Source organism: Rhinatrema bivittatum, chromosome 11 (assembly GCF_901001135.1).
Source record: "Rhinatrema bivittatum chromosome 11, aRhiBiv1.1, whole genome shotgun sequence".
In the NCBI taxonomy this organism is placed as follows: domain Eukaryota; kingdom Metazoa; phylum Chordata; class Amphibia; order Gymnophiona; family Rhinatrematidae; genus Rhinatrema; species Rhinatrema bivittatum.
In genome coordinates, this window is record NC_042625.1 from 40206455 (window position 1) to 40231256 (window position 24802).

Here is a 24802-nt window from a genome sequence, read left to right on the forward strand (position 1 = left end):
GGAGACCGGGCCCGACTCCCTGAGGGCCGGAGCGCCTAACACATTTGGCTTAGGAGGATGGGAAAAAAGCCCATCAGGACTTTGTTTTATTTTGATTTTTTTAGAATTGCAGTTTTTTGCAGTGAGGGAGGGAGGCCCCAGAGTATGGCCACCACTATCTTTTTATTTTATTTATTTATTTTTTTAAACATAAAGGAGCAGATTTTCTAATTTGTGCGCCCGATTTCGTAACATGCACGCGCTGCCGCACGCATGTTATAAAATCCAGGGTTGGCGCGTGCAAGGGGGTGCACACTTGTGCACCTTGCGCGCGCCAATCCCTAGGGAAGCCCCGATGACTTTCCCCGTTCTCTCCGAGGCGCTCCGAAATCGGAGCGGCCTCGGAGGGAACTTTCCTTCCGCTCCCCCCCATCTTCCCCTCCTTTCCCCTATCTAACCCACCTCTCAGCTCTACCTAAATCCCCCCCCACCTTTAAATTAAAAAAAATTCGAAGATCTGTGTTGAGTTCTGTTCCTACCCCCACCTAGGTGCTATATCGAGCTGAATGATAATGATAAGAGGAATGGAACAACTCCCCTATGAGGAAAGACTAAAGAGATTAGGACTTTTCAGCTTGGAGAAGAGACGACTGAGGGGGGATATGATAGAGATGTTTAAAATCATGAGAGGTCTAGAACAGGTAGATATGAATCGGTTATTTACTCTTTCGGATAATAGAAAGACTAGGGGGCACTCCATGAAGTTAGCATGGGGCACATTTAAAACTAATTGGAGAAAGTTCTTTTTTACTCAACGCACAATTAAACTCTGGAATTTGTTGCCAGAGGATGTGGTTAGTGCAGTTAGTGTAGCTGTGTTTACAAAAGGATTGGATAAGTTCTTGGAGGAGAAGTCCATTACCTGCTATTAAGTTCACTTAGAGAATAGCCACTGCCATTAGCAATGGTAACATGGAATAGACTTAGTTTGTGGGTACTTGCCAGGTTCTTTTGGCCTGGATTGGCCACTATTGTAAACAGGATGCTGAGCTTGATGGACCCTTGGTCTGACCCAGTATGGCATTTTCTTATGTTCTTATCTTTTTTGGGCTTCAAGTGCATGCAGTTTTGAGTTGAGCATATTTAACTTTTTAAGGAGTCTTATTTAATCTCTTTTGTGTGTGTGTGTGTGTGGGGGGGGGGGGGGTTACCAGTTGGGAATTGAGTTTCTAGCAAATTTAAAAAAGGGGGTGTTTTTTTATGCCAGATATTACCATTTAGAATGCCAGGTGGTTACATCTATAAAACTCAGTTGTGAGTGGTAAATTGTGATCTGGATTTTTCACCATTTAGATTATAAATACAGTTGTGCTCATAAGTTTACATACCTCTGGCAGAATTTGTAAGATATGTAGCATTTTAAAACAACTCAAAAATATAGGAGGCTAATGGTGCAAAAATGACTGTCACGCGTGTTGCAGTCTGCCTGCACGTGTGTGAGCGGCTTTGAAAATCTACCTTTCAATGTTTAAAGACCCACTGTATTTACAAAAGTTTTGCTAGCCTGGTCTGTCTATAAATGTTGAGGGTACAATTTTTCATCTTTAGCATTTAAAAAAAACACAAATGATCAGAAAAAACACATCTGTTATTTTTAATGCGTTTCTATTTAAACTATTATATGTATCACAGAATAGCACAATCATTAAATAAACCATAGCAATCAAGGAAATAATAAAACGGTCCTGTTCAAAAGTTTGTATATCCTTTGTTCTTAATATCGTGAATTGCCCTCTTTTGAAACAATGACGGCTTTCAGTCTTTTGTGATAGTTGTGAACGAGGCCCTTTATTTTCTCATGTGGTAAAGCTGCCCATTTATCTTGGCAAAAAGCCTCCATATCCTGTAAATTCTTTGGTTGTCTAGCATGAACTGCATGTTTGAGTTTTCCCCAAAGTGACTCAATGATGTTGAGGTCAGGGGACCGTGGTGGCCACTCCAGAACCTTCACTTTCATCTGCTACAGCCACTGAAGGGTCAACAGCCTTATATTTTGGATCATAGAAACATAGAAACATAGAAATGACGGCAGAAGAAGACCAAATGGCCCATCTAGTCTGCCCAGCAAGCTTCACACATTTTTTCTCTCATACTTATCTTTTTCTCTTAACTCTTGGTTCTATTTCCCTTCCACCCCCACCATTAATGTAGAGAGCAGTGATGGAGCTGCATCCAAGTGAAATACCTAGCTTGATTAGTTAGGGGTAGTAGGGGTAGTAACCGCTGCAATAAGCAAGCTACACCCATGTTTATTCCCTTTACCCAGACTATGTCATACTGGTTGTTTTTCTTCTCTCCTGCCGTTGAAGCGGAGAGCCATGCTGGTTATGCATTGAAAGTGAAGTATCAGGCCCTTTTGGTTTAGGGTAGTAACCGCCGTAACAAGCCAGCTACTCCCTGCTTTGTGAGTGCGAATCTTTTTTTTTTTTTTTTTTCTTCTCCCCTGCAGTTGAAGCTATTCTGGATATGCGTGAAGCCTCAGCTTTTCTTATTCCCCTGCTGTTGAAGCAGAGAGCTATGCTGGAAATGCTTGATGTATCAGCCTTTCTCCCATGCCATGAAGCAGAGAGCCATGCTGGATATGCATCGAAAGCGAAGTATCAGGCACATTTGGTTTGGGGTAGTAACCGCCGTAATAAACCAGCTACTCCCCGCTTTGTGAGTGCGAACCCTCTTTTCTTCTCCCCTGCCGTTGAAACAGAGAACTATGCTGTATATGCTTGGAAAGTGAAGTATTAGGCTTATTTGGTTTGGGGTAGTAACCGCCGTAACAAGCCAGCTACTCCCCTCTTTGTGATTGCAAATCCTTTTTTCCACATTTCCTCTTGCCGTTGAAGCTTAGAGCGATGTTGGAGTCACAGTAAGCATCTGTATGTTTATTTAATAAGGGTATTGTCTCCGGGCAGTAGCCATCATTCTGGTGAGCCACCCACTCTACATTGGCGGTCTCTTGACTTTATGGATCCACAGTGTTTATCCCATGCCCCTTTGAAGTCCCTCACAGTTCTGGTCTTCACCACTTCCTCCGGAAGGGCATTCCAGGCATCCACCACCCTCTCCGTGAAGAAATACTTCCTGACATTGGTTCTGAATCTTCCTCCCTGGAGCTTCAAATCGTGACCCCTGGTTCTGCTGATTTTCTTCCTACGGAAAAGGTTTGTCGTTGTCTTTGGATCATTAAAACCTTTCAAGTATCTGAAAGTCTGTATCATATCACCTCTGCTCCTCCTCTCCTCCAGGGTGTACATATTTAGATTCTTCAATCTCTCCTCGTACGTCATCCGATGAAGATCCTCCACCTTCCTGGTCGCCCTTCTCTGTACCGCTTCCATCTTGTCTTTGTCTTTTTGAAGATACGGTCTCCAGAACTGAACACAGTACTCCCTGTTAGTGCCCTGTCGAGGCACTAACAGGGCACTAACAAGGCACAAGCCAAAAGCTGAAAAAATATTTAACAGACTGGTACACGTCTGTGCCGTAGAAAGACTGAGGGGCTCGTGAGGCAGTGTACACATGTTCAGTCAAGTTTTTCTGAGCTCCGATAGTGCCGTTGGATAACATAACCCACACGCTATGGTTAATTCATGCTTTCCCTCCAACAGCCAAAAACAGAACTGATAAGAAATCGGTCCATTAGTGAGTGGGAAATGCTGCTCTTGTTCAAAGGTTTTCCTAGAAGAATCCATCAACTTTACATTTGATGCAGGTCATGTGACCCATCCTTTTGGCTTCTGCAGATGTTTTTAATCAGAGAAAGGAATTAAGAAAACAAATTTTTAAAGACCATAGGTTTTGTGTAAAGTGTCCAAGTTCCAGTCATACAGTCATCTGAATATTTAGTCCAAAGAATGAAGAATACAGCTCCTAACTGGATGATGGCACAGAAATACATCTTTATAATCAGTGACACTTAACTCTGACATGATGCTTTCCACCTCCAATCAGGTATTCCTCATTTTTCAAAACCCCCAATCTTCCTATCTTTCAGTTCTGTCAACTCTCCACTTCCCAAACTCCTCTGTCTTCCTAACTCAGTTCAAAGCTCCCCATCACATTAAGGTTCTTGCCAGTTTACCACCAGTAAAGTCTTCTTCCCAGTATCTCACAACTTTGTATCTTCTGTCAAGACTCCCCCTACTGTATTTCCCTCACCCATTTATGCTCCTGACAATTCTCCCCACGTTATCAAAATTCCCACCTATCTTTAGTCAAGTTTCCTCTATTGCCAACTTCCCCACCCTACCTGCAATCAAATCTTCCTCATTCCCAATATCCTCATGCCTCACATTTAGTCAATTCTTCCAGACCATACGTCCTATCCACTCACTTCAGTCAAGTCTTTCCTCAACCCCCTTTCCCCTCAGACAAGTCTTTCCTAATAACTCTCCTCCTCTCAAACTTAAGAGAAATGCCCCTGCTACACCACTCCCCATTCAAATCTTCCCCACCCTCTCACTTCTAAATACTTATTCCTTTTCTATGCCCCTGCCCTCCCCCTACACACATCCTTTCCTGATTAGGAAAGTCCCACCCCCATCCAAGTGTGCCCCATGCACAGCGTCCTGGCCGATGATTGCAAATTCTCCTCCAGTAGTTTTTGAAAAGATGCTGCATTCATCCTGCCATCAATTTTGACTAAATTCCCTGTGCTGCTGTAGCTTGCACCCCTCCCAAAAAAGCAGAGATCCACCTCCATTCTTCACAGTAGGGATGGTGTGCTTCCCTTCATAGGTCTTGTTGACTCTTCTCCAAACATAGGGGTAGATTTTAATAAAGTTCCTCACGCGTACTTTTGTTCGCGCACCAGGGATGAACAAGAGTACGCTGGCTTTTAATAGATACGCGCGTAGCCGCGCATATCCTTAAATCCGGGGTCGGCGTGCTCAAGGCTGTGCAAAATTGGCAGCTTGTGCACGCCAAGCCGCGCAGCCTGCCTCTGTTCCCTCTGAGGCCGCTCCGAAATTGGAGTGGCCTCGGAGGGAACTTTCCTTCCACCCCCCCCTGCACCTTCCCCTCCCTTCCCCTATCTAACCCACCCCCCAGCCCTATCTAAACCCCCCTTACCTTTGTTTGAAGAGTTACACCTGCCCGAGGCAGGCCTAACTCGTGCGCGCCGGCTGCACGATTCACAAGCCTGGGAGCAGTTTTGGAGGCCTCGGCCACGCCCCCGGGCCGGAACCAATTCCGAATGATGCGCCGTCACGACATGCCCCCCTAGGAAAGCCCTGGGACTTTCAACATAGGCTCAGCACGCGCAGGGGGAACTTGGGGCATGTTTTCGGGGGCTACGCGCGTATCTTACGTGCGTACCCTTTGAAAATCTGCCCCATAGTGTTTGCAGTTGTGACCATAAAGTTCAATTTTGATTTCATCACATCAAATTATTTTGATCCAGAAGTTTTGAGGCTTCTTTAGAGGCGTTGTTTTGCGTACTGTAAACAAGCTGTTTTGTGGTGTTGATGCAGCAATGGCTTTTTTTCTGGCAACTCTACCTTCCAGTCCATTTTTGTTCAAGTATCTCCTCGCTGTGCATGGTGAAACAGCCACAGCACTTTGTTTCAGTAGAAGTTACTTGTGTGTTTTTTCTTTGCTTCCCAACAAATTTTTCTGGCAGTTGTATCTGAAATCTTTCTTGGTCCACCTGACCGTGGCTTGGTATTAACAGAACCCATAATCTTCCACTTCTTGATCAGAGTTTGGAAAGCACTGATTGGCATTTTCAAATCTTTGGATAACTTTTTATATATTTTTCCCTGATTTATAAGTTGAACTACTTTTGCTTGTAGATCCTTTGACAGTTCTTTTGTTTTCCCCATGCTTCAATGCAGCCCTGGATGAAATGCACAAGGGTTTCTGAAGAACTAAGAAACTCATTGCATATTTATATGCAAACACCAATTACAATCAGACAAGGCATAGGTGTGGATACCTACCCTTCATTGTTATCTCAATCTGTGAGTGTCAATTTGAGTGTATATTATCAGCCCAAACATTCAAGAGTATGCAAACCCAGGACCATTTTATTATTTCCTTTATTGCTATATTAGCTTGTGCTATTCTGTGAAGCATAATAGTTTAAATTGAAACTCATATGTTTTGTCTGATCACTCATGTTTTCTTAAAATGCTATACATCTTACAAATTCTGCAAGGAGCATGTAAACCTTTAAGGGCAACTGTGTATACAATCCGTTTGTCTTTTAATAATTTTGGAAAGTTAGTATTAAGTATATATAGGACCGGATTTTAAAAGGGTTACGCGTGTAAGACCCGGGGCTTTACAAAAGGGGTGGTGTGTGGGCGGGGCATGGGTGGAGCGGTCTGGGGGCAGAGCCAGAGGCCTCCGACATAGCGGCCATTGCCGCTGTGTTGGAGGATCGCGTGCCGGCAGCCTGCCAGCACGCACAACATGATCCTGCCCGGAGGTAGACGCAAAAGGTTAAAGACAAGAGTCGGGGAGGTTAGAGTAGGGCTGGGGGGGGGGAAGGGGTGGGAAGGTTAGGTTAGGGGGAAGGGAATGGAGGAAGGCAGCGCGGCTCGGCATGCGCAAGGTGCACAATTATCCACCCCTTGCGCGCGCCGACCCCTGATTTTATAACAAGTGCGCACATGTTATAAAATTGGGCGTACATGTGCACACGTGCTTCTTTTAAAATCTACCCTTTAGTGTTCTGTTCTGATATATATATTTATATATATATATTTTTGTGAAAGGTGAGAAGTGCGGCTCTATGGCAGTGTTGCAGCATATGTATGGATAAAGCAGGGTGTTAAGCCTGCCCCTTATAACCGCAAGGTGTGTGTGGGCCAGTAGGAATGTTCCTGGAGAAAGTTCTTGTCAAGAAGGACAACAAGTCGCACAGCTCTGGGAATGCAATCAGGGACAGCGAGAAGAGATACAAGAGAATGGTGAAGCAGGATGCAAGAGAGACTTGTAAGAAATCTGCATCTCATACAGACAGAGGAGCGTTTTAGCTTGAACAGATACAGGCAGACTTTTTTGTCGTTTTTAATGAACCTATTTTTCAGATTCCTTCTGGAATCATTGGCGAGGAAGATATGTGAATATGTGGTACTATTTTATTTTTTTATATGAAAGATTCTGTATCTGTATGCCTACCTTTGGCTCTCTTGCTATGACATATTGTAAATGCATGAACAGCAGCCAGTAGCTTAGAAAATGCCCTGCAAAGCAGCAGCCGGGCGATTTTAACATGCATACTTTCTTCGTATTTTCAAAGGGAAAGTCTTTTCCTGGTTTTCCTTTGAAAATCTGGGCAATGTGCACACTTTAAAACCATCCACGGGCTGTCTTTTCTATTTTTAAAAGTCAGAAAATGATATGCACAGATCGAAGGCGAGTAAATATGGTGGGATAATTTTCAAGACAGACCCTAGGTGCATAAATTCACTTTGAAAATCGGTGTATATATTACGTGCGCTTTTGCCTCCTTATTTAGACGGGCAGTCTGAAAATTACTCCCCTCATGGGTCGATTGTAAAATGCGGGCGCGCGTATCTGCCGGGACACGCAGAAGTGCCGGCAGAGCAAAAGAGGCGGGTCGGGGGGCAGGAGCCGGCTAGGACAGCGGCCATTAGGCCCTTTTCCGGGGAAGTGCGCACCAGCCGGCTGCTGGTGTGCAGAACTTACTTCTGCTCGGGGGAGCAGAGAAGCCCTGAAATAAAAAAAAATTCCAACAGGATTGATTTAGGGGTCGGGGAGGAGAGGAGAAAAGGGAGGAAGGATAGGTAGAGGGTTAGGGAAGTTCCTTCCCAGTCTGCTTCTTAATTGGAGCAAACTTGGAGGGAAACTGGGGGAGGCCCGATCGCATCGCTGCGCGATTTTGACTAAAATTCTCTCCCCCCCCCCTTGCGGGCGCGAGTTGCAACCCACCCGCACATGCACGCCCCGATATAAAAATAACGGTGCACATGAGTGCGCAGGTATCGTATTTTATAAAACATGTGCGCGGCAGAATCGAGCGGGAACTGGAGTGTAAAACCCGAAATGACTAGGGAATGCGTTGTGCTTGTGTTACCCTAAACGCATGCATGTCTTCAACTTGTCCAGCTCTGGGTTAATATGAAAACAAATTTTGTCGTAATTAATTTAAGCCATCGGTTACCTCCAGTTGTTTCACCTCTCCTTCCCCCCTTAACCATTTTTTTGGGGTTACTGTTCTGATGTACCATGAATTTGCGTCTTCTCCTTTGGCTCCTGCTAATTAATGGAGCATGATTAGCTGCAGCAATGTTAAAAACAGTTCTGCACAGGTGCTGTCACGTTCTGGAATTGTAAGCTATTTCTCCAGATGTTTGCTTAATATCGTTCATTGTTCTTTCTGGTCTCCGAGCTAATTATTCGTCCTCTCAAGTACTGAAGTGTGAAAAGCCTTCATAATTTTAAGCGAACAACCTGAACCGTCTATTTCCAGTCTGCTTCTTTCACAGTCCCAAAACTCCTTTTGGTACGTTTCCGGCGACTTAAATGAAACCGTGAATTTCTACTGTACCCATGTCAAATCACAGCACAGTTCTTAGTATCTGACAGACTTGCAGCAATTAGATCAGTTCTTAATTTGTATTTCATTCTCCAAACTGCAGCTTGCTTTCTCTTCTACTCTCTTGTTTTAATGTGTTTGGGTAACAAAGCCCCTGCAACGGGAGAAAGCTGACCGAGATCTCTCTTCTGCTAGCCCAAGAAGGATTGTCCCACACGCAGTATAGCTGCTGCACTCTTAAAGGCAGGCTAGCTCACATACGGAGGGTCATTTTATAACTCTGGGGCTGAAGCAATAAATTTGAACAGTCAGCGCCCGCTATCTTAATGCCCCAGGCACCCCCAAGAAGGGGTGCCATGCAATATTTAAATTAGGGGGTCGCGTTAGTAAGGAGGCGCAAGGGTTGCCTGCGCGCCTCTAGCGCCTCCTTGCTAACTGAACTACAGTGTAACCATGCTTTTCATATTTTCTTGAGAAAGTCCTTGTCGTCTTTCCCAGGACATCGGCTCGATCCAGTAAGGCCGCGGTAAAAACAGTGAGGTAGTGTCAGGCGCACCCTTCCTCCCCGCACGCACAGTTCTCTTCACTAACTCCCCGATACTCTCCTCTAATCGCATGCAAATGCATGCTGCGGCTGTGAAGCGTTAGGGAAGGGTTATGCCCGCGCAACCCATTTTACTGTATAGGCGCTGTAACAGCGCCTATACAGTAACCTGGTGCGCTGGTACCTGTCATTTCAAATGACATTTGAAATGGACAGGCACCAGGAAGTGTAAAAAGTTTAAAAGTGTAAAAAACAAAAAACCTGTGTGTTATATAAAAAAATAAAACAATTTTAAATACCTGTCGGAGGGCCGTGGGTCCAGGCGGCCGGTGGGCGGCGGGCAGCCATCAGCGGCATCCGGTAGTCCCTTCTCCCTTCCTCCCTCCCTCCCCTGCCTGGATGAGCGCCAAAATCGCACGGGCGGGTCGGCAGCGGGGGGGGGGGGGGGGGGGGGGCGGAAGAAGGATCCGGGAGCGGCGGGTAGGCAGCAGAGGGGTCCGGGGGGGCAGGGGCAGCGGCAGCGGGGGGGGGGGGGGGGGGCAGCAGCGGGGGGCGGCAGCAGGATCGGGAGCGGCGGGTAGGCAGCAGCGGGGTCCGGGGGTGGCAGCAAGATCCGGGGAGCCAGCAGCGGCAGCATGTTCGATCGCGCAGGCAGGTAGGTGGCAAAGTAAAGATGGCCGCCTGCACGGGAAAATCGTGCAATTGGCCGCTGAAGACGTGACGTCACACCCCGTGACGCCAAACGTCGTGACGTCACGTCTTCAGCGGCCAATTGCACGATTTTCCCGTGCAGGCGGCCATCTTTACTTTGCCACCTACCTGCCTGCGCGATCGAACATGCTGCCGCTGCTGGCTCCCCGGATCTCGCTGCCACCCCCGGACCCCGCTGCTGCCTACCCGCCGCTCCCAGATCCTGCTGCCGCCCCCCAGCTGCCGCCCCCCCCCCCCGCTGCCGCTGCCCCTGCCCCCCCGGACCCCGCTGCTGCCTACCCGCCGCTCCCGGATCCTGCTGCCGGCCCCCCCCCCCCCCTGCTGCCGACCCGCCCGTGCGATTTTGGCGCTCATCCAGGCAGGGGAGGGAGGGAGGAAGGGAGAAGGGACTACCGGATGCTGCTGATGGCTGCCCGCCGCCCACCGGCCGCCTGGACCCACGGCCCTCCGACAGGTATTTAAAATTGTTTTATTTTTTTATATAACACACAGGTTTTTTGTTTTTTACACTTTTTACACTTACCATAGCAGGCCCGAGCCTTGCTACTTTTTCGTTTGTTTTTTTTTGCCCAGGTCCCGTCCGGTCTCCTGCAGCCCCGTCCGGTCCGGACGGGGCTGCAGGAGACCGGACGGGACCAGGGCGGGTAAGCAATGTTTTTACCCTACACTACACTACACTAACTCCTACTAGGGGGAGGCGGTAAACTAGCAGGTTAAGGCCGCGGCAGAACAGCGGGTTACGGAGGAGATAATATCAGCGCCCGTTACAGTATCGCAGGGGAATAGCTAATTCCTTCATTATACAGCTTTTTCGTTCATTTACATGCCGGGTGCGGAAAGGGTTATGCGTCTGTTTTCAGAAGCGATACGGACGCGTGAAACTGGAGACTGTATCGCCGAACTGCCTTGCGCGCCCGAATTGTGCGCTACGAGCACGTTACAGACGGGCAATCCTCGAGCGGACGATACTGGATCGAGCTGATACGGAGGGTCATTTTATAACTCTGGGGCTGAAGCAATAAATTTGAACAGTCAGCGCCCGCTATCTTAATGCCCCAGGCACCCCCAAGAAGGGGTGCCATGCAATATTTAAATTAGGGGGTCGCGTTAGTAAGGAGGCGCTAGGGTTGCCTGCGCGCCTCTAGCGCCTCCTTGCTAACTGAACTACAGTGTAACCATGCTTTTCATATTTTCTTGAGAAAGTCCTTGTCGTCTTTCCCAGGACATGAACTTATGCATGCTGAAAACGCCTTCAACCACCAGCAGTTTGTCATGCTATTAATTACACAGAAAGACAGGTGCACATACATCAGACACAAAAAGGGGTTGATTTAGCACAAGTTGGAAACATATCAGCAGTGGCGCCGGTCATCAAGGCTTGCATAATTTAAAATGAATGCCATCTGCCAGCGATGGGATGCCAGAAACTGCAGACTTTTAAAGCAAATCCAGCTCTTGCAGGCTGGTGCATGGTTGGCCACCAAGTCAGGTACAAAGATGAAATTCTTCTGGAGGGAGATCACACCATCCAGGAAATACAAGAAGATATTTGGTTGGATTTAAGAGATCTTTGAGGGATCAAACATTCTGACTGCTTTCTCTGTTTTGTTGGTTTATTGCTTGAATTTATTTCCTACCTTTTTGAATTTGAGATTCACTCAAAGCGGGTTACAGCATATTAGGGAATTCGTTTACAAACGGGTCGTTTGAGGCGTTCACAATGTCCACTCCAACTTCAAGCCTCCCCACCTGTTTCCTTCTGGACAGGAGGAAGGGAGGGGGCTGGATTAGGTAAATTCCTGGGACCTGAGATTGTTCCAGATTAGCAGGGGCTGAGGGATTGGCAGCGGCTGCACGGGCAGAAGCTTTTTCCTATACTCACACACACACTCATTCTCTCTTTTCACCCTGAACCCATCACTTACCGCAGCCTCCTCTTTCTCCAGGCCCGGGCTGATGGCCTCCTCTTCCTCCTTCTGCAGTGCGGGCTGACGTTCTCTCTTTTTTTTTTCCTTTCACTGTGCAGGCTCTACGCTCCTTCTCCTCCTCCTGGCCCACGCAGCTCTGGCAACCTTTTCTTCGGGGCCTGCTTCTGCAGCAGCACCCAGAGATTTTGCATGTTGGCCCTGAGCCCTGGTAATTCCTTCAAAACTCCGCAGTTTCCAGGCCAAATCCGGAGAGTTCCCAGTTATGATTAGGGAGTAGAGTCCAATGCCTCAGCCTCCCCCTCCCCTCATGTTCACTGCAGGCTGATTACGAGAGGAAGGGCAGGAGAAAGCTGCGGATGAAGAAAGGCCCCCTGTAGCTATCTTCAGATGATTGAATTAAAAGGCGGGAGCGCTGCAGGTTTGTTGATTTTGCGGCAGCTTGGAAATTATACGGCAACAAACTTTGCACTTTCTCTGTGACCAGCAGGCCACAATATCGCAGGAGCCTTGGGAGCACTGTCTATGATTGATTTGTAAATTCAAGTAACATTATCTTTTGCCTTGACCTGCTGCTCATGGTTGTTCCGACTTGATGAAGGGAGGGTGATGCCGAAAGCTAATCAAGAAATATATTAAGTTAATCCAATAAAAAATGTATCGCCTGATATTTATTTTTTTCTTTGGTGACCTTTACTTCCAGTCAATAAGGAGTGTGAGAGAACACAAAAGTGATTTAAAAGCAGTAATCAAAGCAGATGTGACCTGTAAGTCATACGGCAACCCAATGGCCTCGTTTTCAAAGTGACTTTCCTCACTGGAGCGACATTTGGATCTGAAGGTTCAGTGTAAACCTTGCCAGTCAGGCTACTTAGAATTCCCATGATCTTTAGTAACAATAGGGGCCATAATGGAATGCCTGCTGCTTACTTTTAAGAGGTCATTTTTGTAGTGTTGCAGGCCAGATGGAAACGCTGTCCCGTCAATCAGAAAACATCAATTTTTAATGCAGCTTTATTGCCTTGCAGCAGGATTTACTGAATGTCAGACGCATTCGTTTCTTTAACCCAAATGCAGAGTTCTGCAGGAAGAGAAATGCCCAGGATGCCTTAGCTCCCAAAGCAATATCCTTGTGATATTCATTTAAACTATTAATTCAAACTCTGATCACTTTATGGCTGTATAATACGGGAGGACACCGTGCACCATTCTTTTCTACACAGAATCGACGGCAGAGGCCCTGTGCGTATACATTTCATCACCAGAACTCAGATCGTTCCTCCACAATTAGAGATAGCCTGAAGAGGTCTTGATAACGGAAACTTGCGTTAATGAAACAGTATTAATACTTTATCAGGTAATAAAAAAACATGAACTGAGCATTATTAATTTACATGGGATTAATGTTCTTTCAGCAGTGCTTCTCTGGATTGTTAATGTGGCTGTCGTAACCAATGATACCAAGGGGACACTGTCCCGCTGGGTCTAATGCCAAGATTTTGTAGAGTTTCTACCAAACTAGTAAAGTTCGTTTTATTTACTTGTGTTGTACAAAGGGTAAATTATTGTCCTCGTTCATTAGTCTTGAGGATTATTACATTATTTTAAGTTACTTTTTAATGTATTTATTTATTTATTTATTTAAAGTCTTTTATATACCGAAGTATAGCAATCTGCCTTCTCTCCGGTTTACAGTATAACAACTTGATATAGACAACAAACAATATAAATGGGTATCATGTTAACTAGACGTAACGGGAACTTAAATTAAACTATTTAAATTTAAGTTAAATTATGAATACATTTTTTAAGAGGTGGCCTGTGATGCCTTTGCTTGGCCAATACCTGTAGGAAGATCTTGTCCTTTATCCAGTACCCTTTTCTTCCAGCAGCAAGGTTCATCCTGTAGGATGCTCCTTCAACTATTTGCTGTGGGCATGATCTGTTTCCCAAGCCTAATCCAGCTGTCCCGACAGACAGAAGACCTAATCTAGATAAAAGAATAACTCAGTTATGATCACAAAATATAGGAAACTAAGATTAAAACCCTGTTTGAAAAAAGCTCTGAACTCATGCGCTGGGCTCAGATTTAAGTCTTGAGCAAATGTAAGACACAAAAGTGCAGAAGGCTGCAGTCAGTTTGCTTCCATGATTTTGCAATCATGCATTATTTTTTTTTTGCCAAGCATTTAATTTCTACAATTTCTCGAAATGAAAATTCACAGAAAATACTGTGAAACACACACACACACACACACACACACACACACACACACACAAAAACCCCTTTTACTAAAAGTGCTGCAGGAGTTTTCCATAACAGTGTGTGGAAATATAGATCTACAAAGCATTAAGGCGATACCATTTTCGTGAACGGTTTTCATGCATTTCCTGACTAGTTTTGGGAAGCTGCATTTACTTCATTAAGTCAAAACAAAATAAAAATGCTAAGACTTGAGCACAACCTCCGAAGTAGTTTCTGAATAAGCCTTTTGCTTGAATGTTATTTTTTCAAAACTCTGTGGAAGTCGTTTTCCTACCCAGAAACTGCAGGAATATAAATCCTTGGCAAAATACCGGGCTCTCTCACAACACTGAGGCCAACGTACTAACTAAAATGTGCTGAAGTGTATGCAGAAACTGCAAGTTTATGCACACAAGCCTGATAGAAAAGTTACGTACAGAAGCTTCCCAGGACAACTTCGCAAAAAGGACAACCAGTTCAATGAGGTGTAGTTTTTTTTTCTTGCTTTCTTTAATTTTTTTTATGTAAACTGGCCTGCCAAGGCCTTTCTGTATTTTAGTCCTGGGTACATAATTGATGAGCTGCTTTGCATGAATTTGCATGGTATCAGCTCATTAACTGAATTGGCATATAATTTCAGGAGTAAATTTAACACACATAAGTTTACAAAATGGGAAGCCAAAAAAAATCTGAAAGTCTTCCTAACACTTATGAATGGAAATCAGTGCCCCTTAACATACCCAACTTATTGACTTTACTAAAAGACATATTCCACCTATCGCAGACGTGAAAAAACTGCTCTTAAACTTAAACAAGACATATAAACATACAGGCAAAGTAGAAATATCTCCGCTTTCCTATATCTATTTAACTGTAAATGCTTCTTGAAACAACATCGCCTTAAGCTGCTTATGAAAGATAGCGAGATCAGCAATGGCCCGCCCAGATTCTTGTAGGGCACGCCAAAGAATGGGGACCCACAAGAGAAAATGCGCGGCCGTGTGTCTCATGCAGGCGAGCAGATCTAACAGATGAAATGGAAAAGCAACCGCTTGTCAGCAGAACACAGGCTCTGGGGAGGATTATAAGGTAAAAATGGCTAAATAATGAGGCCCGTCCCTTTTCAAGGATTTGAAAAACTAATACTGGAATTTAAAATGTAATCCTTTGCTTTAAAGGCAACCACTGCAGGTGTTGCAGCCAAGGTGTTACGTGTTCCCAAGGTAGCCCACCTAGAATAAGTCAGGCAGCAGAATTCTGAAGCCCCCATATTTCCCTGAGATGAGTCCTATACAACGCGAATAACACTAAGGTTTGTACTACAGTATGAAAATCACGGTGATACAGAATATACTTTAAATGCCGTAGCAGTTTACATTTTTAACAACCTGAAGTTAATTCTGCCCTAATTTGAGGCTTAAATGAGAGACAGGAATCAAATTGAACAGGGGTACCATATACTGAAAGTCTTAAACTATTTTAATCATCAGTTGATCTAAAATGTCTTGAGGACCATTACGCTTCTACGCTTCTGTCTTGGACAGATCTAAAATCAAATTGTTGTTACACATCCAGAAGCTGATATCAGATAGACAACATTCAGTCTAATCTCTAATACATGGTGCACAAGTTGCCATTTTTACCATGTGAAATGAACTCTGTGAAATTGGGTGAACTTTAGTACCCCGGGCCTCTGTGGGAGCAAACTAACTTGCAGGCATCGTGTCTGAAATTTTTTTTTGTCACGATCCTTAAATCTGGCTCTTCAGGTATTTTTCACACTTGTTAGCAGGCATGGAAAAGGAGAGAATCAGAACTGAGGAGAATACAAATGGAGGGGAGAGTTTGCGGCTAAGATGAACTCTCATCCACCATTCGCCTGAACAGAAAGCCCAAGGAGATTTTTAAAAAGAAAAACACTCGCTAGTGTGCTCACTTAGGATCTGTAAACTGAAACCTGTAAGAGGAATTAGGAATGACAAACCAAATTCTTTCCTGTTTCAAATTCAGAGCCGGATCTTTAGTTTTGCCACAGAAAAACCTGAGTCAGCTTTTTTTTTTTTTTTTTTTAAATCCAGAATTGTTCAGACTCTAGCAATTTAAAGTACTCAGAGATAGTGCCTGCTGAATATCTGTAAATCTGTGAATATCAACATCTAAAGTGAGTCAAAAAATAATTCCAGACCTGGTATGGAGAGTGAATCAAACTGCAAAGGGTCTGGAATTATCTGAGTTGAGCTGCAAATGGTCTAAAATCATACAAGCCGATTTGTGCTCTGATTATTCAAATCACCCTCTTAATCCCAGGTCATAGGAGATTCTGATTTATTCCAAACTGGTTCACAGAAACCAAGCTATCTGTAATCAATGCAGTACAACAGTGATAAATCCATGGCATCTCCGTCTTAAAACATACATACTGTTTTTGCCTTTAAAACACCTCTGAAGCATTTCAGGGATATATATAAATGTCTATCTGTTCCCTGGATTAGCAGCAACATTTCCCTTTATAGAATGCCCAGTGCAAGGTGGCTCGCGGCTCTGACAGTGAAATCCTATTTCCTCTGCTGCTCTTAAGAGGATATGTCAACGTTTATTAGCAAAGCCGGTAACTGCTGAGACTCTGCTGTAGAAGCTAATGCAACACGCAAGCCTGCTTAAATATTACAGGATGTCCACAAGGAAAATCTATGTCAACCAACAGAACCCCAAGAGTACAAGCCAAAGAGATTAACACTTTCTTCTTGTATACATGGGGAATTTCAGGTGGAACAATGTTCTGTTGACAGAATTCAATGCTCTATACAACATTTTACTGAAGTGCCTTATGGGTTATAAACTGTTAGTGAAATGCTGTTTTAGAAGTCTTTAAATAGACAATTCTCTCTGCTTTTTAAGTTTATCTTTTTTTTCTGTAGGAGAAGTCAGATGTTTGGGGTTGCCTTCACAAGTTTCATCGTTAGGCAAGCCAGCCTCTTTAGGGGCAGTCATAATTGGCCCTATTTCCTGAATTGGTCAAACAGGGACAATTTGTAGGGCTCAGGGGCGGATTGCCCTATCGGGGGATTGGGCATCCCTCGGTGGGCCGGTCGCTCTAGTCACGTGGTCTGCCGAGCGCGGCTGTCACAGCCGCGCTCGGCAGACCACCTGGTATCTCCTGGGCCGGCCTGGGCGGCGAATCCCCGGGCCGGTCATCATTGGGAATCCGCCCCTGGTAGGGCTTCAAAACAACATAAGGAGATGTAATAGGATTTCTTAGCCTAAGCATGAAAAGCGACTATAAAACAAGGGTAGGAAAGGGAGAGGTAAACACATGCATCTGTCCAAACATGTTTTCTAATATGCAGATGAAAAGGATATAATTAACAAAGGCAAGAAAGAGATTCCCCTTTCCCTTCCTGCTCCCCAAACTTCCAGAAGTGACAGAGCCACGCTACTTTCCTCAGGCCCTTTTAATAACAGCAAAGTATTGCACTGCATTCTTATTATTACTATTGCCTTTGCTATATCGGGCGGATTTTAAAAGCCCTGCTTGCGTAAATCCACCCGGATTTACGCGAGCAGGGCCCTCGCGCGCCGGCGCGCCTATTTTGCATAGGCCGCCGGCGCGCGTAGGTCCCGGGGTTTTTTGAAGGGGGCGTGTCGGGGGCGGGGCCGGATGACGGGGCGTTTCAGGGGCAGGGCATGGTGTTTCAGGGGCGGGACCGGGGGCGTGGCGCCGGCCCGGGGGCGTGGTCCAGGCCTCCGGACCAGCCCCCGGGTCGAATGACGGTGCGCCAGCAGTCCGCAGGCGTAAATCTAGGGACAAAGGTAAGGGGGGGTTTAGATAGGGCCGGGGGGGTGGGTTAGGTAGGGGAAGGTGAGGGGAGGGAACGGAGGCAGGCTGCGCGGCTCGGCGCGCACAGGCTGCCCAAAATCGGCAGCCTTGCGCGCGCCGATCCAGGATTTTATAAGATACGCGCGGCTATGTGCGTATCTTATAAAATCCTGCATACTTTTGTTCGCGCCTCCTGCGCGAACAAAAGTACGTGATCACGCTTTTTTTAAAAATCTACCCCTATATGTATATTATTACCATTGCTTTCGATATAATGTATCATCTCTACTGTACTGCTTTCTGAAGCGTAAGCAAGCACATGAAAAACCTATTTCTGAAATCTACAGTTGCACTGATTCAGGATATGTGTGAGATATTTTGAATTTCAAAGCAGCGGATCTCCTCTGGGAAGTGCCTGGGGTATATTGACCTTGTGTCTTACCATAGCCACAAAGTGAACCTGTAACAGGAGAGCACAGGAAGGTCTCGGTAATTTTCAAAGGAAAGTGTAAATGTAACATACTGTTGTAGCAATTTTCAAAAACCCATTTACCCACATTAAGGGGTAGATTTTCAAAAAGCGCGCCTTCGCGTACTTTTGTTGGCGCATCAGGCGCAAACAAAAGTATGCTGGATTTTAGCAGATACGCGCGTAGCCGCGCGCATCCGCTAAAATCCTGGATCGGCGCGCGCAAGGCTGCCGATTTCGTGTAGCCGGCGCGCGCCGAGCCGCGCAGCCTGCCGCCGTTCCCTCCAAGGCCACTCCGAAATCAGAGCGGCCTCGGAGGGAACTCGCTTTCGCCCTCCCCTCACCTTCTCCTCCCTTCCTCTATCTAACCCACCCCCCCGGCCCTATCTAGACCCCCCCCTACCTTTGTCGGGGGATTTATGCCTCCCAGAGGGAGAAGTAAATCCCCGCGCGCCAGCAGGCCGCTAGCGCGCCGAGACGCGACCTGGGGGCGGTTCCGGAGGGCGTGGCCACGCCCCCGGACCGCCCTGGGCCGAAACCACGCCCCCGGGCCCGCCCCCGAAACACCGTGTCCTGCCTCCAAAACGCCGCGCCGATCCGACACGCCCCCGACCCGCCCCCCTCGAAAAACCCCGGGACTTACGCGAGTCCCGGGGCTCTGCGTGCGCCGGTAGGCCTATGGAACATAGACGCACCGGCGCGCAAGGTCCTGCTCGCGTAAATCCGGGCGGATTTACGCGAGCAGGGCTTTTAAAATCCGCCCCTAAGTGCATGTAATATGAGTAAAACCTATTGACCATTCAATAATATGTTGACATACTGAATGGTCATTATGGTTTTACCCATGTTAAAAACATTAATGGCCCAATTTTAAAACCCACGCACACGTAAAATTTGTGGGTTACGCAGGTGGCTGGACTCTGCACTTGCCACACGCATTTTTGAAAGGGCCCGTCCCCACACGTAACCCCCCGACACGCGCAGAAGTGCCGGGCCTTAAGAAAGGGGTGGGATGGGACAACGCCTTTAAACACTGTCCCAGGGAAGCGTGTGCCGGCAGCCAGCCGGCATGTGGAAGCTACTTCTGCTCCGGAGGAGCCATAAGTATGCAAACAACAAAAAGGGGTTAGTTAGGATTAGTTTAGGGGTCGGGGAAGAGAGGGGAAAAGGGAGGAAGGGTAGGCGGGGTAAAGGAAAATTCCCTCCCAGTCTGCTCCTTAATTGAATATTAAAATCCGGCTGCACAGATATCGTATTTTATAACATGCGCGTGCCAATCTGCGCATGTTATAAAATGATCGCTTTCATGTGCGCGCGCCAGGAACCGTGTGCATATGGATACACGCATGCACGTTTTAAAATCCGGCCATAATGCGGGTAAAGCTTTTGAAAATTGCTACGACAGTATGTTACATTTACATTTTCCTTTGAAAATTACTCTGTACTTAAACAGGATAACAAAATTGCAGCTAGAGCCTTGAGAAATCTGGTATGCGCAGACCTAAGTTTGTCTTCGTTCACTTGCAAGTTTCTGCCTCTCCCTGCTGGCTATGTCTCTCCCATTCTATTCATCAGGTTTACTCACTAGTGTGCCAACTACAAATGTTCATTTATTGGTAAGCAACAGACTGGAAAGTAAAGCACTGATGATGCATACAGTAGTTGAGAAAGGCAAACTCTGAAAACCTCCAAACAAATCTAAGAAAGAGAGTCTTCACTGGTAAGAGGAGCAGAATGGATAACCATTTTATTTTTATGGCATACAAGAAGAATATAATCAATTATAATAGTTAATTATTGCTGCAACATGTATTTCCCCTATTATTTTTACTTATGGCAAAGTTCTACATTGACTGCCTTACTTTTGGTGTATTACTTTGAGCCAGTGTTAATATTTTTCAATACTTGTTTTTGTCTTGAGCTTGTAATATGCCTGAGGAAAAATAGGTGACAGCTTCTTAGCTAACTAATTTATTTAAATTTTTATCCCTATCAACTGATTTTGCCAAGTTCTAAAGATAGCTGTAGGTTACAGTCTATCAATTTTTTGCATGTACTTTTCAGTTCTCTGAAAATTCAGGAACCTTGATTATTATTCACATTTATCATAAGATTACTGTTTTTTAACTTTCATTTTGGCAGTTAAGAGTCTAACAAAGAAGAGTGTTGCATATTTTTTTTACCACTATCGCTTCTTCGAGTTCTTAACCTTGAGGGGGAGATTATTTGGTTTCACGCCAGTTTTCCTCACTTTTATAGATGATCCTCAGCAAAGTAATGGATCATAGCATCATCTATTAATATAGGCCTTGGTAGACACTAGTAACCTCTGTCTATCAACAGGGAGCCTTGGAGTGGCAAGAAAGTAATTGGATATCAACGTTCAAAGATGCCATCCTTCTACTATTCAAGGGTGAAAGAATGAAAGGCATCACGGTAGTCAATGTTTCTACTAATCTGCACAGGGGACCTCAGACTATTATATCCCCTTGGCTCCTCTCTAGCTGTCTCGCAGTTTGAAATGGATGGGGCTGACAGGCCTCACAAAACTACGGAGCTCTATACAGTTCAAAATGCAAAATGGCTAGAGCGGTGCCAGGCACATACAGGAGTTGGGGGTTGCCAAATAGGTTAGTGGGAACACTGACAGTAGTGTGATTGACTTGATAATATAAGAACAAGTGCATGAAGATATGTAGTGATTCTTTAATTTCTCAGCAAAAGGTGCTCTCTTTTCCAATCACAATCTGCTAGGAAAGATTTTAGTTCGATGTGCAGGAGATCGAAAGCTTTTGTGATTAATGGGCTGGAAATATGGAATAAGCTCCCCATGAAGTCATGGTTAGAGAATGATTATGAGGTTTTTAGAAAGAAGTTAAAAATGGTTTTATTTTTACAAGCTTATACAGAATAATACCCACTAGTATATGAGACAAGCTGTAAGATGACTGCGTTTTGTGCTTGTTGTTTTTGTATTTTTTTTATTGATTGCATTGTATTTTTAATATTTTTAACTTGTATCTATATTGTTATCTTCATCGAGCTGTTGTGAATAAATAAATAATGAACAAAAAAGACTGATCCAACACTGAACAATATGTACTTTTTACACTGCATTCAGATTTACTTCCTCTGTTTCCTGTCTGTTTTGTTTACAATTCTCTCCCAATTAAAGGGTTTCTGGCTACTAAGAATGATTATTGGACATCATCAAATTTTATATGCTAGCAAAATTATTCTATAAATAAATATACTGTATATAATTCTTTTTTATTTATATTCTGTCTTTCATGACACTTCAAAGTGAATTACATTCAGGTACTGTAGGTATTTCCCTATTCCCAGATGGCTCCTTCATACCCATTCACAAGCTGATGCAGTAAGATGCGTGCTCAAAAAAGACACTTGCATTGAGCATCTGTTGTCCTAAAATGTGCGCAACCACATCCCCTGGGCACCCGATGCAGTATTTAAATGAGAGAGAAGTCGGGGCAGCATAAAAAAGGGCACGCTAAGCGAGAATTGTGCGTCCCGGGGAAGGCTGCTGGCACACGGAAATTACTTCTGCTCCAAAGGAGTAGTAAGTAGTGAAATAAAAAATTTGGGGTTAGTTAGGTTCGGTTTAGGGGGCGGGGAGGAGAGGGGAAGAGGGAGGAAGAGTAGAGTTAGGAATAGGAAAGTTCCCTCCCAGTCCACTCCTTAATTGGAGCGGACTGGGAGGGAAACTGGGGGAGGCCCGACTGGGTTGCCGTGCATAGCTTATAAAATCCCCCCCCCCCCCCCCCACCCCCGGCATGTGAGTTGCGGGCTGCCCGCACATGTGCACACAGATTTTAAAATCCGGCACGCATGTGCGGATGGCTACTGGACTGTATAACATGCGTGCACGTAAAATCGACCCCTTACTGCATTGGACACTGGTCTAGCACGCCAAAATGCATGTTCAACTGCGAGTAAACCTTTGGGCTAGGCTGGGTGCGCTTTATTGCATCTGCCTGTCAAGGGTCCTGCCACCAAATTAAATCATTCCAAGTTGACACATTTTTCTATAAAGCTAAAATCCTATTAGGAGTTTATCTGATTAAATTATGTTAGCTTTGGTTTTCTGTTCTAAGCCTTGGACATTGGTTTCCAAATTCAGAAGTGCTTCCAAATGACTGCTGACCTCTTTTTTTACTTCATAATCATTCTCACTCAAACAAAGAAACATAATCTGACGGCAGACAAAGACCTCACGGCCAGTCTGGTCTGCCCAATTCACTTCCTTTTGCAATACTGTAGACCCCAGTTAATCTCTGGTTTTCCCTTCACCTCTCAATTTAAGGACATGAGAGGGGTTGAGGCAGCGCAAGTCTGAAACCCGCGTGCAATCGTCCAAACTGCTGCCGCTATGGTTCCCAAGTTTCAAAACGTAAACCAACTCAGCTCCTTTTCTGCTTCGGTTATCACGTGTCCAACACATGTGCAGGTATTTTTTTTTTTTGTTTGCTTTCCTAACTAAAAGAAAGCCAGAAATCAACGGTGGCATATGGTGCTGGCACTGGCGGGAGGGGTTAGGAAGGATTTTTCGACTTTGTCCTTATGGGAGGTCGGAGGAGCAAAAGAGTCTCTCTCTTGGTATTTTGTAGGATAAGAACGGTAGAAAAGAGATGAATAGAGAGCAATTCATATACAAAGAAAAAGAAACAGGTCTGAATGGGCAGCCACCTAGAAGATGTTACGATGTTAAAAATGGCATGTTTCAGAGAAAGTTGATTTTAGGAACCCAAGAAAATGTCATAAGGATCTTATAATAATCATACAGAAATTCTGGAAGGCAAAAGAAAACCATGTAAAGGACTATCCTAGTTTTCTGAAAATGAAAACAAAACCTAGCACCATAAAACTGGAGAAAAAACAAGCAAGCTTATGTTATTTTAACTTGCACATTGAACTGCATTATTAAACTCCATATTTGAATAGCAAGGTAGGCAGACAGCAATAGAACTTGTCATCAGGGGGACAAAAACATGAGTATACAAATGGATGCCCATGATGCATGAACTTGCCTTAATCACATCTTCATCGGAGGATTTGCACTCCACGGACTCGGAGACATCTGTCACAGTACCATCCTCTTCCACAGACACCACCTTTACAGGGACTGCCACCGTCTTGCCGTTGAGGATTGCTGTGTTCAGGATCTCCGCCTCCTAAAACACCAAGTACATCTTTCTCATTTCACTCGTATGTCACAAGCTATCGCATGGCACCAAAATTGACTTCTTAGATGAAATGCTTTACTGTATAATACTATTCTGAGTCCTGCTAAGGGGCCCAATTTTAGACTGATATCGAGGCTCATAATGTATTTTTGCAAATATAAATTTAAAACAGTGGCAAGCTTGTCCTTGATTTTTGAAGCTTCTGAAGTCCTTGTTCTCTTGAAATAGTTCATTCATTTTACATACAGTAAAGCTTTTTTTTTTTGGTCTAGTGGTCTCGTTCAACTAATTTGGCTCAACTGAAACTCACCGCCATTGGGGCTACAGTGACACAAACCTTCATTTACAGCTATCTGGGATTTCTTCCCATTTTTAACCCTCTCCACCCAATCACTGCGGCAATGATCCTCGGCCCAGAGGCCACAGATCATGGCTCACACACTTGCCCCCTGAGCTGGGCCAGTTTCATCACATTTGCGTAGTAGCCGGGACTCCCTCCAATAGTCTGGGAATGCCATGCCCACCTGTTCCAGAAAGTGGGAGCCAAGTTCAGGAATAAAACCCATTATTCCTGCATGGCGTCCCACAGTACTGCCACTGTTCTGGCCCATCTTTATTTGATTTGATTTACATTTCACTTTTTCAGGCACTTCAGAGTGGATCACATTCAGATACTATAGGTGTTTCCCTATCCCCAGAGGACTTACAGTCTAACACTTGGATTCATCAAGCCGCAATGTTTTTTCATGGGAAGAGTCCCACTATTTCGGGGAGGGGGTGTGCGATAGTGGGCCCCTCCCCTGAAAAAACATTGTGGCTGTATTGCTGCGTTTTGTCTCAGAGTAAAACATCACATCATCTCTTTATGTGCAACGTCAACCCCCCAAACTATAGGGCTGCCATCACCTTATAGGGCCAACATACGTCAACAAAGAAATAAGTGCCCAAAGGTTTAAAATCTGTGTGGGGGTCAAACCAGATCTTCCTCCACAGCCCAAGGCTTCCACTCAAGATGACCCCAACAACCAAACCCCCAAAATATAAATACATGTGCACATGATGATGGAGCCTCCTCCCCAATCCAATCAAAATGTTTAAAAAAATAGGGCATAATGTACTCCCCCAAACCCACCACACCATAAAAAGCAAGGTAGAAAGGTCCCCCCTGGTACTACTGCCCACACCTCCCAATTAAAAAAAAACACCTTGTTGGTGTCTACTGGTGCCCCCCCCCCTCAGATCCCTCCAAGTCCAAAAATTAAATGTTTTCAAACGGGTATCCCATTACCTCAAAAATAGGAAAGTGTGCACTCGGAAGGGCCCTGGGCAGCCCCTTAGTCCAGGCGCC

General features: G+C 45.1%; 1 protein-coding gene across 1 annotated transcript in view; it reads right to left on the reverse strand.

The window, feature by feature from the left end:
* Positions 1-24802, reverse strand: part of TMEM132D (transmembrane protein 132D) — a 367716-nt gene that overhangs the window by 65268 nt on the left and 277646 nt on the right. Inside the window, exon 5 of the mRNA XM_029571352.1 lies at positions 23299-23442. Within this exon, the coding sequence (XP_029427212.1) occupies positions 23299-23442 (144 nt within the window). The remainder of the gene's footprint in view (positions 1-23298; positions 23443-24802) is intronic.